The following is a 15,952-nucleotide window of genomic DNA, read 5'->3' on the forward strand; positions in this document are numbered from 1 at the left end:
GAAGTGACTTGTCTTGTGTTGCTTCTAGTTCCTAGTGGCTGAGAGCAGCCAGGGAGTGGCTAGATGACCACACACTGACAGACTGCTTACAGACTTGATTTTTTTTTTTTTTCTGCGAGGCTTTCAGAGGAAGAGAGAACAAATTGGAGAGCTTTTCTGTTTCCTTGCACTGCAGCTATAAGCACCAAACAGCCTGCTTGGTGCTCCCTTTCTGGTGGTGATACTCAGGTTTGATGGACGCCTGCTTCACCGGCTGGACGTCGGCAACTGTTTTGCTGCTGCAGTGACTGAGGGACTTTGGAATTTGAGATTTTGTACTTTTTGAGATTTCCTCAACACAGGCATAGGCGCGCGCACACACACACACACTGCTCTCGTCCGCTCATTTATTTTTCCTGCTACCACCAAGCATCCCCATCTGCTTCTGTCTGGACACAGCCCTCATTCTTTCATTACAGCCTGCCCTGGACCCTCATGCGCTCACTCCTCCCAGATGGGGGGAGAGGAGGAGGAAGAAGAAATATGATCCTCTGTTTTGTGGTGTGTTTAGGGCAGCAGCCACAGTGTGTGGTTTCCATGGAAAAGGCCAGAGAAATAATGGTACAGAGGGGCTGCGTGAATGCTCTACCCCTATGTCTGTGGTCCAAGTGAATTTGAAGCCGGCTAAAGTAGCGCTGCACGCTCCACCCTGGGACTCCTTATTCAGGCTCTGCTCATGCGTAGCCAAAAGGAGCGTAAACAGGACTGAAGGTGAAGGAGCTTTTTTTTTTTTTTAAAGATAAAAACACACGTGTGCACTTGTTTGTGGAAACATTTTTACACCTTTTCTCCTCATTAGTTTGATGGGTTTTTTTTGTGCAGCTTTCCTTCATGCAGCAGCAGCAAAGGTGTTGTAAACTGTCATAAATTCCTGTGTTGAGTCCAGCAGCTGTAGCTCCATTTGTGGCTGCTTGATAAAAATTTCTTAGAGGGAGCTGGTTTAGTAAAAAAGTGTACACGGTGCGTTGTGACAGAATGTATATTTAAAAGCTGGTGTGTGGGTGAGTACAGCAAGCATTGCGTGCTTGCATTGTGAATTGTATCTGGCGGTGTGTATGAACACTGTACTGTGTGTGTGTGTGTGTGTGTGTGTGTGTGTGTGTGAGACTGAGAGAAGAGTGGGCTATGAGTTGAGAACAAAGAGTGGCATGTTTGTGTTGAAGCTTGTTTTTCATCTTCCCCTCTACTCGTGATCTCTTCATCTACTCCCAGCCTCTTAGCCCTTTTCCACATATGTTACTGGTCAGTTGATTGACAGCTTGCCCCCCCCACTCCTTTTTTTTTTTTAAGGCACAGCAAAAACAAAGGTTAACTGGCCTGTTTTCCAGCCATAAGTTGACTCAGGATGACACATGTTTATTGTTTAGACAGTCTACTTTGCCTGCAGAGTTTGCTTGTGGTGTTTGTTTGTAACGCTGCTGCTGCTGCTGCTGACTGTGCACGTGCTGAACACTAAGGCCTGATCTTGAATTGTATTGCAAGCAATGATTGGATCCTAAGACAAATTCCTGTGCTTACACTGTTGAACTTAAGTTGAGCAGGTTCAAGGTCTGCGAGAAGTGCGTAATGCTTTGCAGCACTCCCATCACCCGCCGCCAATGGGCTTTCAGCTAGAAGAAGCTTGGCAGAAGCGAAGAGAGTAACTCTTAAGCATCCACATTTTAGCACACAAACTACCGTGGGTTCAGATGTTTTCATATTGGCCAAGGTTTTTTGGGGCTACGGGTTGGGCTTGTGCCTAAACTGACAGGCTGTATGTGCAATTCCAGCTAGATCCATTGACTTCACACAGAGTGAGAGCCCTGCAAAAAGTCTTATCACAGTGTTGAACAGATTACAGTCAGCTGTGAGTCACTTATGGAAAGACTTTGCATCAGCAAAATGATCCCGACTACAGTCTGTTTCATGAAATATGAATTAACAGTGCTGGGAAAGCGGTAGCGCTGACAGACACAGTCAGACAGTACAGTAGGATTGAATCATTATACAAGCACCATGCTAATGTGCATTGCATTAGCAGTACAGTAAGTGCAATGAATATTTGTTCAATCTGTGGAAGTGGACTCTAATAGCCTGTCAGCACAGTGGAGACGGCAGCCAGAAACATTTCACTGTGTCATCTTGAAAATCAGAGCTGCTTCATATGTGAACTGACTTGATTGTGTGTGTACATGTAACATGTGTAATAACCACCAAATGACATAACCAGGCCATCACTGTAGTAAAGGACGATGCACTGTGTGTGTCTACCACTGTGTGTTTTGCTTCTGGCCTGTGAGGATTTTATAGCTTTGTTTCTCCAAGTCATATTTGTTTACAGTCTTTTTTTTCTCCTTCACTTTCCAGAGGTCCCCACATTTCAAGAGAAGACGAAAGCCTTATTTGGAAATCTTATGGACGAAGGTGAGTAAATCCGTCTCTTCACCTGTCTCCCCTGTCCATCCTCAGTCGTGTTCTGTGACAGCAGCGGCCATCCCAGTGGACTGTTTCACATGTCTGTGCCCTAATGTCTTGTAATCTTATAGCTGTCAGTGGATTTGTTTCCTGTTGGAGGATTTGGAGCTGTGAGTTTCTTTCACTTCGGCAGCCAAGTGTGAGGATGTGTCTGTCTGCTAATAGCCTGTTATTTAAAAGTGCCATGCTAAACTCCCTGTTAAACAGAAACCCTTCTATGTTTCTCCTCTCCTCCTCCTTCTCCTCTGTCAGACCATGTGCCGAGTCACTGTTTATGACCGCTCATCTTTCTTCCATCATCCTTCCCTCCAGTATACATGTGCTCATTTCACCTCCTTATCTGTTCAGCTGACTCACTTTCTCTGCACCCTCAAGCCCTCTAATTCCATGTTTTCACTTCCTTTGTTTTGTGTTGCCAGATTTGACCAATAATCAGAGGCTAGACGCTGCTCAGTCATTGTATCATTAGACCAGTTTATACTTTTCACTGTTTTTTTTCTGTTAAGTGCTATGGACATAAATCTTCACTCATACCAACAGATAAAACTACAGGAAATGGGAAGTGTAATTGCTGTGGTTGACATGGATTCAGTGACTCCGGGGACCACATATGAAGCTCTGTTTTGTTTTGTTTTTTTTGTTTACAATTTGGAAACTTAATGGACATTTCTTTGCAATGACTACGGTAGCCTCTGAAAGTGTCCCTGTGTTTAGATTTGACAGATATGACTTTGAATGTGACAGTAGCTGCAGTCGAACATTGGAGTTTTTATGTTAGTGCTGCCTCTGCTGCTGCAGCTTTTGACAAAAACTATGATACGTGACTTAACTTTTCTTTTCTTTTTTTTTTAACAAAAACCTGCGTGCACCTGTCTTCTTTTTCACCTCACACAGTGTTTTTCTAGTCTAGCCCTCTCTGCCTCCCTCACTGTTCAGACGTCTTGGTATATTGCTGGAAATTTTAATCAGCAGAAAGAAACCACCCTGATGGTATAAAGACGAGCCTTAGTCAAATCAGCCCGCCCAAATCGATTTTTGCCTGTCCCGTTAAAGAAAGCATCGCCCAGTTGGCTGGGAAAACTGCCCAGTCTTGCACAACTGCCTTTTGTTGTGCCTTTTTGTGTTTTTATATTATAAGAGGGAAAACCCATTAGCCTGTAAACTTTACATTCAGACTGTAAAATGTATTTCTAACCCTCCCCCCCATCCCACCCGGCTTGCTAAACAACAAAAAGGTGCTGGGCCTTGCTTATCTTTACTTGAGTGGCACTTATTAGCCTCCATGTGCCAGCTGAACAAGTGATACTATGTTTATCCCCCCCCACACACTCTCTTCAGTTCGGGCATGTTGCTACTTGTTGTAGCTGTAAGCGCTGCCAACTAGCTATTGGACCTGCTGTTGGATCGCCAGATGGTCAGACGTTTGTCACAAGTAAAGTTTATACCAGAGACACGACGAAGAAAATGATTAATACACTACACTACATTACAATAGAGCCTTTTTGCCGTTACTTGTGTCTCCATGTTGGCCCCCAAACTCTGAGAGCCTGGTGATCCTGAACGTGTTTTACCCAAATACATGACACCCTCATGGCTGAATTAAAACTATACATTTTCATACAGTCCCAACTAGGGCTAGGTTCGGCTCTAAGAACATAAAACATGCCCCCTTCCCTGGCCTCCTGCTCGAGGTCCAGCGTTGATCTATTTCAGTGAAGTATGTTTAGCCACACATTAGTTCTGCTCACTGAGCCGCAGTTCTTCGTCTTCACGCTATATTTTATATAACGTCGTCAGCCCATTAGTCACGGCCATGTACAAGCATATTCCAGAGGCTGTTTGATCTGAAATCAAGAGGGAATGTGTCTTTTTTTTTTAATCATCATGGTTACAGATTGGCAGATTGACAACTTAGCAATTTCTCACCGGTTTACATTGACACTTGTCGACTCCAGCGGTCACGCACATCATGAGATGGAACTGAAGTGTTACATTTGTTTGACAGTACCAATCAGCCACACCCAAATAACATGAAGTCCTCTCTCAAACGCTGTCTCTCACACACACACACTCACACACACATACACACACACACACACACACACACAGAGAGCTGGCAGATAGCCTCCACTCTTGTGATAAGTTTATGTGTCCTTATCAAGGCCTATTTAAGCAAAGGGAAAATACTTTAGTCTGAGTCCATATATAGTTGCTGGTATGTGTCTGTTGTATTCGTCTGAGTTGTGCCGTCAATGTGACCTGAACAAAGGTTAAACTTATTCAGTCAGTCCAGTCCAGAGTGTATAATGGGAAAAGTTTGTGTTTTTTGTAAATTTAACAAGTTAGTCCTTGACCTTGATAAAAAAAATTAATCTTCTACAAAAGTGGTTTGCACTTTTCCAACTTGGATATATCTAGATGAAACGATATTAAAAATCCATGATTATAGTGACAGTTGTGGCACCGGTTCTCCATCTGTGTGTGTGTGCTCTGTAAGCACAGGTGATACCTTTGTTCTCTGTGTGTCCTCAGGTTGAAAAAATCAACTGGCAGTGGAAAAGGAGTCAATGGGCTTTCATTATGGGGTTTACCTGCTTATAACCTCTAATTTAGTTTTTTTTTTTTTTTTAAGTGTATTGAAACAAGTGGTTGAAAAATCTCCACAGGAGCACCACTGCCTCCTGATGTATTTAGACTGACACAACACAAAATGTTAGGTATTTTCCGCATGGAGACCGTTGCTGGTTAATGCTTAACAGTAAGTTATATTAACCACAGTAGTCGACAATATTTATAGTGATAGTTAAAATCTGAATGCAGTACTACTTACCAGCTGGCATTTATACCACAACAGTGTGTGGTGCCCATCCACCAAATGACTCTATCCTTGCAGTAATGACCGTAGCATTGTCAAGCTATCGACTGCCTGTTTAAAGCTAGCCCATGTTAGATGTTCACATGCTGTCACATGCTGGCTGACACTGACCCTGGACCTGGACTAGCTGAATGTCCTGAGCTAATTTGGTCGTCTCTGCTCTTAGTGCCGCTGCTAGCATGCTAGCCAGCTAAGAAGATCTATTAATAGCTGCTAAGACAGCAGATGTGTTTACAGGCAGGCAGGCGCAGGGGCAGCTAGCTAATAGCCTCTCATTAGATCCAGTTTGTACCTCTGCTGTTGGCATGAGAGCGCATATGTAGGGGCCCTATGATTTCCGCAATCACGGAATTGGCCAATTAACACAGAATCTGTTTTTAACGAGGAATATCTCAGAATTTGACCTAATTTGACTGAAATGCGGTTTTCGGGTGGAAGAGGAACTTACATTCTGTTGCCTGGAAGCGTAAAAATACATGCAATGACCACCTATTGTCCAAAAGCCATGTGAAAAACAAGGAAATTATTTTTTAAACTAATGTATTGATTTTACTGCAAACAGTTTAAAGCTCAAGCATTAATATTTTGTTGGTGTTCAAAGTACCTATAGTGCAGTGTTATGTTGCATCATGCAGTATCTGTTCTTAAGGTACGGAGGAAAAGTGTTGTTTGTTACCTCAATAAATTAAAAGTAATTTCTATTTAATTTGTGTACATTTTAGTCATTAACATTAAAAACACACTTTTTTTGGTAGTAAAATAAGAGTAAAAGGTAAAAATGTAAAAAAAATAATAATAATGCAGAATTTACAAAAATGAAAAAATAAAACAGGTTTTATAGGGCCCATATGCAGACATGCAGCCTTGCCTGCTGGTAATGCTGCCAGCTACCAAGCTAGATGCTAGAGGGAATGATTATGATGTGTATAAAAAAGATCACACTATTTATGGCTGTTGGACGACTGTGAAGCCATCTGGGAACGGTCAGAAATGTCAGGAAATCACAAATCATGGAAAGACTTCCTATTTGTAGGCGAATTGAAACTAGTTACTGGCTTTAAAATGTTTTCAAAACCATGGATTCTCTCAGTTTTACTTCTTTACAGATGTTTGTTCGTTTTAAAAAAAAAAAGCAGACTGCTGTTCGTGAATAACTATCAGTTAATCTAAAATAAGAGATAAAAGAGATAAAAGTTTCTTCACAAAAGAAAAAAAGGAGCAATCGAATGCTAGACTAATCAAAACTCCAGAGGGGGAAAAAAACATCAAAATACCACCATGGATGCCCCGCGACTCCCAACAAGTACTTTCCATTTAGCACCTTTTTAATAGTTAGATGAGCTGCCAGGTTCAGCAAATTGAGCAGCCATGACCAGAGCTCTGGCAGGACTTATCCGGTGGGTGTTAATTCTCCAGCTGTTGTTCTGTCTGGACTCATACTGCTGCTCTCTCTCACCACCTGATTCTCCTCTTGTCTTCACCTCCCACACATACTGTCCTCCCCTCTTTTCACTCTCTCTCTCTCCTCTCTCTCTCTTCCTGTGCTGCTGCGTCTGTCTGTGGGCAGGGCTATAAAAAGGATTAACTATGCGGGGCAGCAGGGGGGGTGCGGAGACGTGGGCATGTACAATCATCATCATCGCACCCGAAACCCCCGTACTGCCCAGATAAGATCTGACCTCAGACATCCCCCCTCCTCCTCTTCTTCTTTTATATCTCCACACTGCTGCATTTTTATTTGGACACTCTGTTGTCCTGTTTGTGTTTTTTTAAGACCACATAGATTGCAGATTGTCTGCTCCCTCCTCTTATTATGTACTTGTCCTACTTGATTCTTTACTTTGCCGTCTCTTACCCCCTCTCCTCACCTCCTCCCACCCTCCTTTCATCTCCACTGGCTTTCCCCCTGCCTTTCTTCTTCAACACATACCTATTCTCTGGCCCATCTTTTTTTTTTTAACCGACCATTTCTCTCCCCTCTCCCTTTCTTTGCTCCACAGGCCATACCATACTTAATCACAAACCTGTTACCAAGGCAACTGCACAGCACGATAGGAAACAGCAGCTCCACACACACACACACACACACACACAGAGAGACACACACACCACATCTGAGTTCACTTTGCTGTCGGGTGGTTCTTTTTTTATGTATGTGACTAAGAAAATCTGCAGAGCTCAGACTTGGAGCTCGGACAGTAACAGATACGTTGTAGATGGAAAGTGACAGACAAAATACTGACGTGTCGTCTGCTCGTTCATCTTACGTATGTGTAAAATGTCTGTCTGCTTGTTTCTGATGGGATGGTAGGCTATATGTTGCCTTAAAGAAATGTAAACGAGCTGCCAAGGACGAACAGCTAATTGGTTTGAATCATAAATGTGCTGTGGTTATGAACATGCAGCTGCAGCGGTCACACCGCGCTGGGAAGCATGGCAGGATGAGTAGCTGACATAGTTTGAGACAAGTGGGTAACCACAGTGATTGGCTCTGTATGTCGATGCAGCTGTTTGCCATCCCATGATGATGATCGCATTGACATTTTATGTAAACCCGTACCTTGTCGGGAGGAATCGTTGATTATGAGATGTTTACAACGATTGACGGCTAAACATGCCGCACAGTGGGTTGTGTGGCATTGGAAGCTGCGAGTGATGGATATCACAGATGAGATTTCAGCGTGTTGGCTCAATATGAAACTGGTGGAAGAACATGAGGAGGGTGGAAGTTTAAATTTCTCACATTTGTTCATCGGGAGGCAAATTAAGGCGCCGTCACAGCCTGAAACACTTCCTCTCTACCTCCCATGACGATGAGGGTGAGAGAAAGATTGTTTATGTGGTGGTCCAAGAAATTTTATTTGGTTAGCGTGTGTGTTTGTCAAAACATTTTGGACTCCAGAAATATTGGTTAGAGCTTGACTGAAGGAGTGAACGGTTTTATTCAACATTTGTTTCTCTCACCCCAATGAAATGAAGTCTAAGATCCAGTATCCAGTCTTTCTGACCTCTGTGTTTGGTCTCTACCTATATTCCTGAGAGAAACATCTGACTGTCTGCTGTTTGGTGCGGAGCAGGTGTCGTCCAGTGGGTTTTTCGACCCCAAGAGCGAATCAGTGTATATTTGTAGTTTTGATGAGATTAACAATAATCTAAAGCTCTGTAAAGCTGAGGAGAGCTCTGTGGTTTAATCAGCATTCACGACGTTGCCACATTTTTCACATTGTCATTACAATACAGTTACTGCAAAAGCTCATTATAGCTGCTTAACTTTTTGGTCGCTCTTGAGTTGCAGGAAAATGCACTATGCATGAGAAACACATGGCAAACAAGATTTTAGTGCCTCATAGGTCAACCATCTGCATTCAGCACGTTTCCTGGGTTTTCAGTCTCGGCTGGTTTCATCGTTTCTCTTCCCACATCTTTTATAGTGGACTGCTCCTCAGCTTTTGGTATAAACGTGTCAGGAGCAAAGTATCACAGCTTATAAATGTCAGAGGTATAACAAGGAGAGGTCCGTACTTCGGTGTTGAGCAAATCCAACTGCATTGTTTTTAAAAGACAAATAAAATAACCATCACAACCCTCTCTCTCTGCCAGAAATGAGTCGCCAGACCGCCACCGCGCTGCCCACAGGAACCTCTAAGTGCCCTCCCTCTCAGCGCGTGCCCACCCTGTCGGGCACCACAGCCTCCAACAGTGACCTGGCCAGCCTGTTCGAGTGCCCTGTCTGCTTTGACTATGTCCTACCCCCCATCCTGCAGTGCCAGTCCGGACACCTGGTATGTACAGTCCAGCCTGGAGAGTAACCAGAGCCGGTTGTTGTACGCAGAACATCTTGGATGACATTTAGAGTGTCTCATCATTTGCATAAATGTTTTAAGTTTGTGTGGGTGTGTAGAAAGGTAAAGGAAAGAAACACATTTTTAAGTACTCACTGTGAGTTTTGAACACCAAAATAACTTCCTGTTGGAGTGTGATCTTGCATAAGATGATGTGTTTAGTGCTACAGTAATCTACATCCATCTGTACTATGCTCAGCTACAAGATAATCATTACTCACCTCACCTTTAGTCATCATAATATTACTGCTGATCAGAATATATCACAGACACTAATATTTAACAGGTAATAATGATACTGGAGAGGTAAAAAAAAAAAGGACAAATTATAGGAACTAAAAGATGCGCCTTTATACATAAAGAGGTGAAGGAATCTGAACACCTTCCAAATGCAGCATTGATGCTAAAAATATAATATTACTTCTTTACCAGTCTACACACTCAATATGACAAATAACTGACCAATCAGGGAGAAGGGCCTTGGTGAGAGAGTTGACCAAGAACCTGGTGGTCTGTGTGGACATGAGAGAAACTAGAAAGGGTCCTGGTTGGGTCACACACAGCTTCTATTAAGGAGTTATGGAGGTCACTGTGCTGTTGGGATCCTTCAATGCAGCAGATTTTTTTTTGTAACCTTTTCCTAGATCAGTGCCTGCTACGTTTTGCTTGAACAGTTAAAGAGAATAACACATCTAACGGAGAAAAAAACACCACCTTATTTGTCGCTGCCCAGGTATGCTCCAACTGCCGGCCCAAGCTCACCTGCTGCCCCACCTGCCGAGGCCCCCTGGGCTCCATCAGGAACCTGGCCATGGAGAAGGTGGCCAACTCCGTACTCTTCCCCTGCAAGTACGCCTCGTCGGGCTGCGAAGTCACCCTGCCTCACACCGACAAGACGGAGCACGAAGAGCTGTGCGAGTTTCGGCCGTACTCCTGCCCCTGTCCCGGCGCCTCCTGCAAGTGGCAGGGCTCCCTGGACGCTGTCATGCCTCACCTGATGCACCAGCACAAGTCCATCACCACGCTGCAGGTCAGACACCGACAGCGGCCTCAGTGTGGTCCTGCTGTAGCTAATAAGGGTTCATGTCTATCTGAACTAACACGCATGTAGTTAATGTATTTCTTCTCATGTAAACATCGTCAAACTACGGCTAATGGACATTTGCTTCATTAAATGTGTAGGCATCTGTTAGGTTAATAATCTATAAAATATAAATTATATCTCTTTAACTTTTAGATATACCAATTTACCACTTATAACAGTTTTCTGAGCAGTGTTATCTGGCCTTCTTTTTTCTGTTGCAAACCTAAAACATCGCCAAAAAAGTGCCTCCTTGTTTTTATTCTATTCTATTCATTAATTTCAACAGCTAATCTCTTGATGTTTAATTACATTTTCACAACAGAAATTACTGGATTTCAGCCTGATATTGGAAAGAAATCTGAAATGTATCTAAACCCTTCAAACAGTGTGTAGCATGTGACTTACCTTACTTAAACCTATTACAGTGGCTTGGCTAAAAGACACTCCTGCTGTGCTTTGGCCCTCTGCAGGTCAGACCTGTGAAGTAGAATCACACACATTTAAAGACCTGAACTTGAAGGCTGCTCAGTTTTTCTTCCATCAGAGCAGGAACCACAGCTCCTCCTGTCAGCTGTTGTCTTGTTCAGATGTTCCTGAGGAGCTCACGTCAGTGTGAGCCTCAGGAAAACATTCATCAGCTTCACTCAGTGACACAGCGATTTCAGTCACAGTGCAGCTTCATAGCCAACACTGGTAAAAGTCAGCAGTGTGTCTTACCTAATATTTGATGCGATTCACAAAAGAGTCGGTGGTCCTGATGTCAGAGCCTCAATCACTCACCACCTCAGAGACGATGGGGAAAATCCTGCTACCACACCTCCAACTAAAACAAACAGTAACCTTTTAATTTACAGGCCCCTAATGAAATGATGATTATGTGATAATGTCAAGAAATAACAATTAATTGTGTAATAATGCCAAGAAATAGCCTAGAAATTACAGTCAATTTCAAAGTAATGTAGTGTTTTTCATTAAGGCAAAAGATTACTCGTGCTTTTCATGCTTTGAATTTTTTGGGAAAGGCCAGAATTTTTCTCAACCAAGTCCTTACAATTGACCGTTATTTCTGGGCTGCTGTTTCTCTACATTTCTATGAAATCGACCGTTATTTTTAGTCTATTTCTAGACATTATGATGCAATTAATTGTAATTTCTTGACATTATGAGGTAATTAGCGGCCTGTAAAGTAAAGGGTTACCAAACAAACTGCACTATGGATACATGTTGTTCTGTGCGGTGGCTCTAAAGATCCTGACAACAGTTGTAGAGTTTAGCGATATCTGATTGTGTAGCATTAAGGACCTTGTCTTGTGTGTCCACGCAGGGGGAGGACATCGTGTTCCTGGCCACGGACATCAACCTTCCCGGCGCCGTGGACTGGGTCATGATGCAGTCGTGCTTCGGCTTCCACTTCATGCTGGTGCTGGAGAAGCAGGAGAAGTACGACGGCCACCAGCAGTTCTTCGCCATCGTGCAGCTCATCGGCACCCGCAAGCAGGCCGAGAACTTCGCCTACCGGCTGGAGCTCAACGGGCACCGGCGCCGCCTGACCTGGGAGGCCACGCCACGCTCCATCCACGAGGGCATCGCGACGGCCATCATGAACAGCGACTGCCTGGTGTTCGACACGTCCATCGCACAGCTGTTCGCCGAGAACGGCAACCTGGGCATCAACGTCACCATCTCCATGTGCTAAGAACTTTTGAAAGAGAAGAGGGTCAAAAAGTTACAGATTGTCAGGGGGCATTTTTAGGGGGTCAAATCAGTTGTGACCTCACGGCGCCCCCCTCGCTGCCTCACCCCTAGAGACGTGGAACTGGACTGTCTGATCGGGCAGCCGTGGAGGCGCAGGGGGTGGGTGTGATGGATGGATGGATGGATGGATGGATGAATGGATGAGTGGATGGAATAAACACACAAGGACATAACTGTGTAGTGACGGCTATAGACTTCGAAAAACACACACACATATAAATATATATGTGAGACTCGTGCACGCACACGCAGTCTCACCCTCTCTCGGTCATAAACACGGACACAAACTGAGAAGCTGTTCAGTCAAACTCGCTTGTCAAACACTCGTTTTCTTGGTCACGTCTCTCTCTCGGAGTGATTTCGCGCCACTCTTTATTTTTAGTGTCTCTCTTTCCTCCTCTCCCTCCCCCTCAGTTCATCCTCAGACATTTCAGACACTACAGCTCTCCAAGTCTTTGCCCCCCGAAGGCGCCGGAAGCTGGTCACCCCGCCGAGCAGCTCCGAGCTGCGACGGCACTCAACGACGAGAAAGGCTCAAGCTTAAGTTTCAACAAGGACTCCTGGTCAGTGCTAGGTGGCTATCCAGCTATCTACCGTTTACCCCCCTCCCCCCCTCCCCTCCTCCCCTCCCTCCCTCCTCCGTCTGTAACTCACCTCAGTACCCGTCAGACCTCCTGGATCAAACGGTTCACACATCTCCGACACTTGTGGGGCTCGGACCGCGGCTGTGGCTGGTGGCGACCGGATCAAAGAGGAAGCCAGTCCATGGGGGGAAAAGAAAAGAGAAAAAAAAAAACTTCCTTGTCACAGATTTGGATATTTATTTTCACCTGCGACTGACACGGATGTGGAGAGCTGGGACTGGACCCGTCACCCATAGGCATGGATGGCTGTAGCTGTAGCAACCATAACGACCCAGTTTTTGCCAAGGACCAGAACGTCTGACGTGCGTTCGGGTTCCATGGATGTCTGTCTACATCTGGGATGTAAAAACATCCGGACTGGCTCATCTGGTTTTCCTCCCAGTCCACTCTGGTCCACCCCAAGGCTAAAGATTGTGCATCGGACGCTCTTTAAATAGTTGACTGTCATTGTCGATAGTTATTAGACTCTGCTCTCATACTGTATGGATTCAAGAAGGCCCTAAGCTACATCAGCTCTGGATTTTGTTTTTCCTTTTTTTTAATTTCATGGAGTGGACACAACAGTGGCGTTCTGACACACACACACACACACACACACACACACACACACACACACACACACACGATATATATATATATATATATACACACACACACACGCATACACACTCTTCACTCTCACTCTCTTTTGGTCTTTGCATTACAGGCTGTGTGTACAGGTGTAATAGTGGGTGAATTGAGTGTGTGTTGGAGCATCTTTGACCGAGGAACAGAGGATGTTGTTTTGTTTGTCTGTTTTTGTTTATTTGTTTGTTTTTTGTTTTTTCATGAGGAAAAAAAAACACTGCATTTCAGTTGATTCAAAGTTTTCTTTTTGAGTTTATTAAGTCTTGTTTCTTTTAACTATTTTAGTTGTTTTTTTTTTGTTTGAGAGGAGAGAACTGTGTGTGTGGGTGCGTGTGTGCGTGCGAGTGTGTCTGCGTGCGTGTATGTGTGTGATGGACATTTGCCTGCTCTCTTCCTCCCCTCCCTCTCTCTCTCCCCTGCTCTTCTTTCATTTCTACTCTGCCTCCTTCTCGCTCTGTCTGCCAGCGTCGGCCTCAACCACTGACTGACTGATCACCCAACTAGGAATGAGGGACAGTTTCTACCGTTATATTGTTGCTATTGTTATTATTAAATGGAGATTATCATAATTATCATTTTTTGTAATGACTTTTAAAAACAAACGTTAAAAGGCAGTTGTAAAACTTGTGGCTCAATGTCAGTGTTTGTAGTTAAAAAGCAAGTTGTGTCGTTCTTCTGAAGGTTTGTTTTTTTTTTCTCTTCTCTCCAGAGTTGGATTGTTTTTCCCCATCTGTTTGTCTCTCTGTCCTTTTTGTTTGTGTGGTAAGTCTTTTCTTTTCTTTTACTTTTTTTTTGTCTGTGAGGAGGGAGGGAGGTCAAGCCAATCATCTCTCCCTTTCTCTTCATGTGGAGTCTCAGTAATGTTGCTGCTCCCCCTCAACTCCTTGACTTATTTTCTGTTTTAATTTGTCATTAAATAAATCTATCTTTTTCATACCCGGTGTCCGTTCTTCATTTCTTTCACTGCAGACTTTGTGTTTTGAACCCAGCACTGAACTGAGAACAGAGCGAGACGATGACAAACTAACCAGTGAGGAAGTTAATAGGTTTTCTGGATTTACATTCGAAGTCCATTTAGTAGAGTTTCAGGTGCTTTCAGTCTTTTGTCACATGGTGCTCATGAGGAGGTGAGTGTCAAATTGTTGTGGCGATTAAATTGACTTCTCTTTTCTTGGCCCTTACATTTGGGCTTCATCTAACAGTTCTGGTACAAAAGCTTCAAAGCAGCTCAATGAAATATTTCCCACTGATCAGCCACAATATCAAGACCAGTTATGGTTTTAATGTTTTGAATCCTGTGTGTGTGTGTGTGTGTGTGTGTATGTACAGTTAATGTAAGTGTACACACAATTGGTCCGAACTGAAAAAAGCGGTCAGAGTCTGTTGCACCTCACTGTACACATTGTGTATGTGCCCATGACCATGTTGTGGCTGATGTGAATTTGTTAGTGATAATGGTGGTGGTAAAAAAAGGATAATGATAGTAATTTTCTTTGCAAGGTTACTAAGTGCTTTCCCAAGAAAAGTGGCACAGATGCAAAACAGAACCATCACCTTCAACAGTCAGTACAAATAGATGATAAAATACTGTAGAAGCAGCAATTGACAAAAGTGGAGAGATGAAGCCAGATTGAATCCTAATTGTACATATATATATATATATATTTTTTTTAACAAAACAAATGATTTGGAAAGTAAAAGATGTTACAGATGTAGCTCGAGCGCTTGAGTAGTTACATGTAATTGAAACAGAATATAACATGAAGCAGCACAGTTAAAATCTCAGACGTTGAGTTGAGTTCAGATCTGGCGACTGCAGAGGTCACAGCACGTGATTTGCATCTTCTTCATATTCATCAGACCCTTCACTGACACCTCCTGCTTTCAGACATGTCTTCCTTTGATTCGCTTCCTGTCTGAATGGTGACATACACTCTCCTCCTACCTTCCTCTGCACTCAGGTCAGGTGAGCGTTATGATCCAGAACAGGACAGCAGATAATGGTTATTTGGAAGGAGCAGCACATAAATGTGTGGTTGGTCAAAAGAAATGATTATGTAGCAGCTCATCTGTAGAAAATAGATGGTCCACCAGGAAGTCACTGGTTTCGATCACAGCTAGGAGATCCTCTGAATGATAGAAAACAAACTCCAGCAGTTAATGGTTAAAGTCCAGTATCACGGCAGTGGTACTGTGCTGGTGTGAACAGGTGCATCTTTATTACTGCATCTAGAGAAAAACATCCAGTCTCAACAAATCTAAATGTGTTGATGCTGCTGACTCAAAATCCAGTGTCATTTATCATGAAACACATGCACCACTATAGTTTCTTACCAGGTCAAATAAGCAAATAAGGACCACGAGTCTCCTGCAGCTAAAGGCACAATGTTAAGATGTTGAAATGATGCTTGATTTATTCTGCTGTCTTGATTTATTCTGCTGTGTTGCTTGAATCAATGCATGATGACACATTAAAGTTACTGAATCAACTGACATAGGTTTAAAAAAAAAAAAAAAAAAAAACAGTGCCTCAGCTGTAAAGCTCAGCCCTGTGTTATTGTCCTCAAAGCATCAGTCAGCCTCCTGAGTTTGTCATTGTTAAGTAGGTCTGTGGATGTGGGCCAGTCTGTGA

General features: G+C 43.5%; 1 protein-coding gene across 2 annotated transcripts in view; it reads left to right on the plus strand.

Moving 5' to 3' along the window:
- Positions 1-14,237, plus strand: part of siah1 (siah E3 ubiquitin protein ligase 1) — a 30,385-nt gene extending 16,148 nt beyond the window's left edge. Inside the window, exons 1-5 of one of the 2 annotated variants that reach the window (XM_083973271.1) lie at positions 238-750; positions 2,386-2,442; positions 8,969-9,150; positions 9,944-10,240; positions 11,619-14,237. In XM_083973271.1, coding sequence (XP_083829397.1) covers positions 633-750; positions 2,386-2,442; positions 8,969-9,150; positions 9,944-10,240; positions 11,619-11,990 — 1,026 coding nt within the window. In that variant the 5' untranslated portion in view covers positions 238-632 and the 3' untranslated portion in view covers positions 11,991-14,237. Of the gene's footprint in view, positions 1-237; positions 751-2,385; positions 2,443-8,968; positions 9,151-9,943; positions 10,241-11,618 lie in introns of those variants that run through there. The other variant, XM_083973272.1, reaches the window with a different exon arrangement.
- The last annotated feature ends 1,715 nt before the right edge of the window (positions 14,238-15,952 follow it).

This window comes from Trachurus trachurus, assembly GCF_905171665.1.
Source record: "Trachurus trachurus genome assembly, chromosome: 6".
NCBI classification, from domain to species: Eukaryota; Metazoa; Chordata; class Actinopteri; order Carangiformes; family Carangidae; genus Trachurus; species Trachurus trachurus.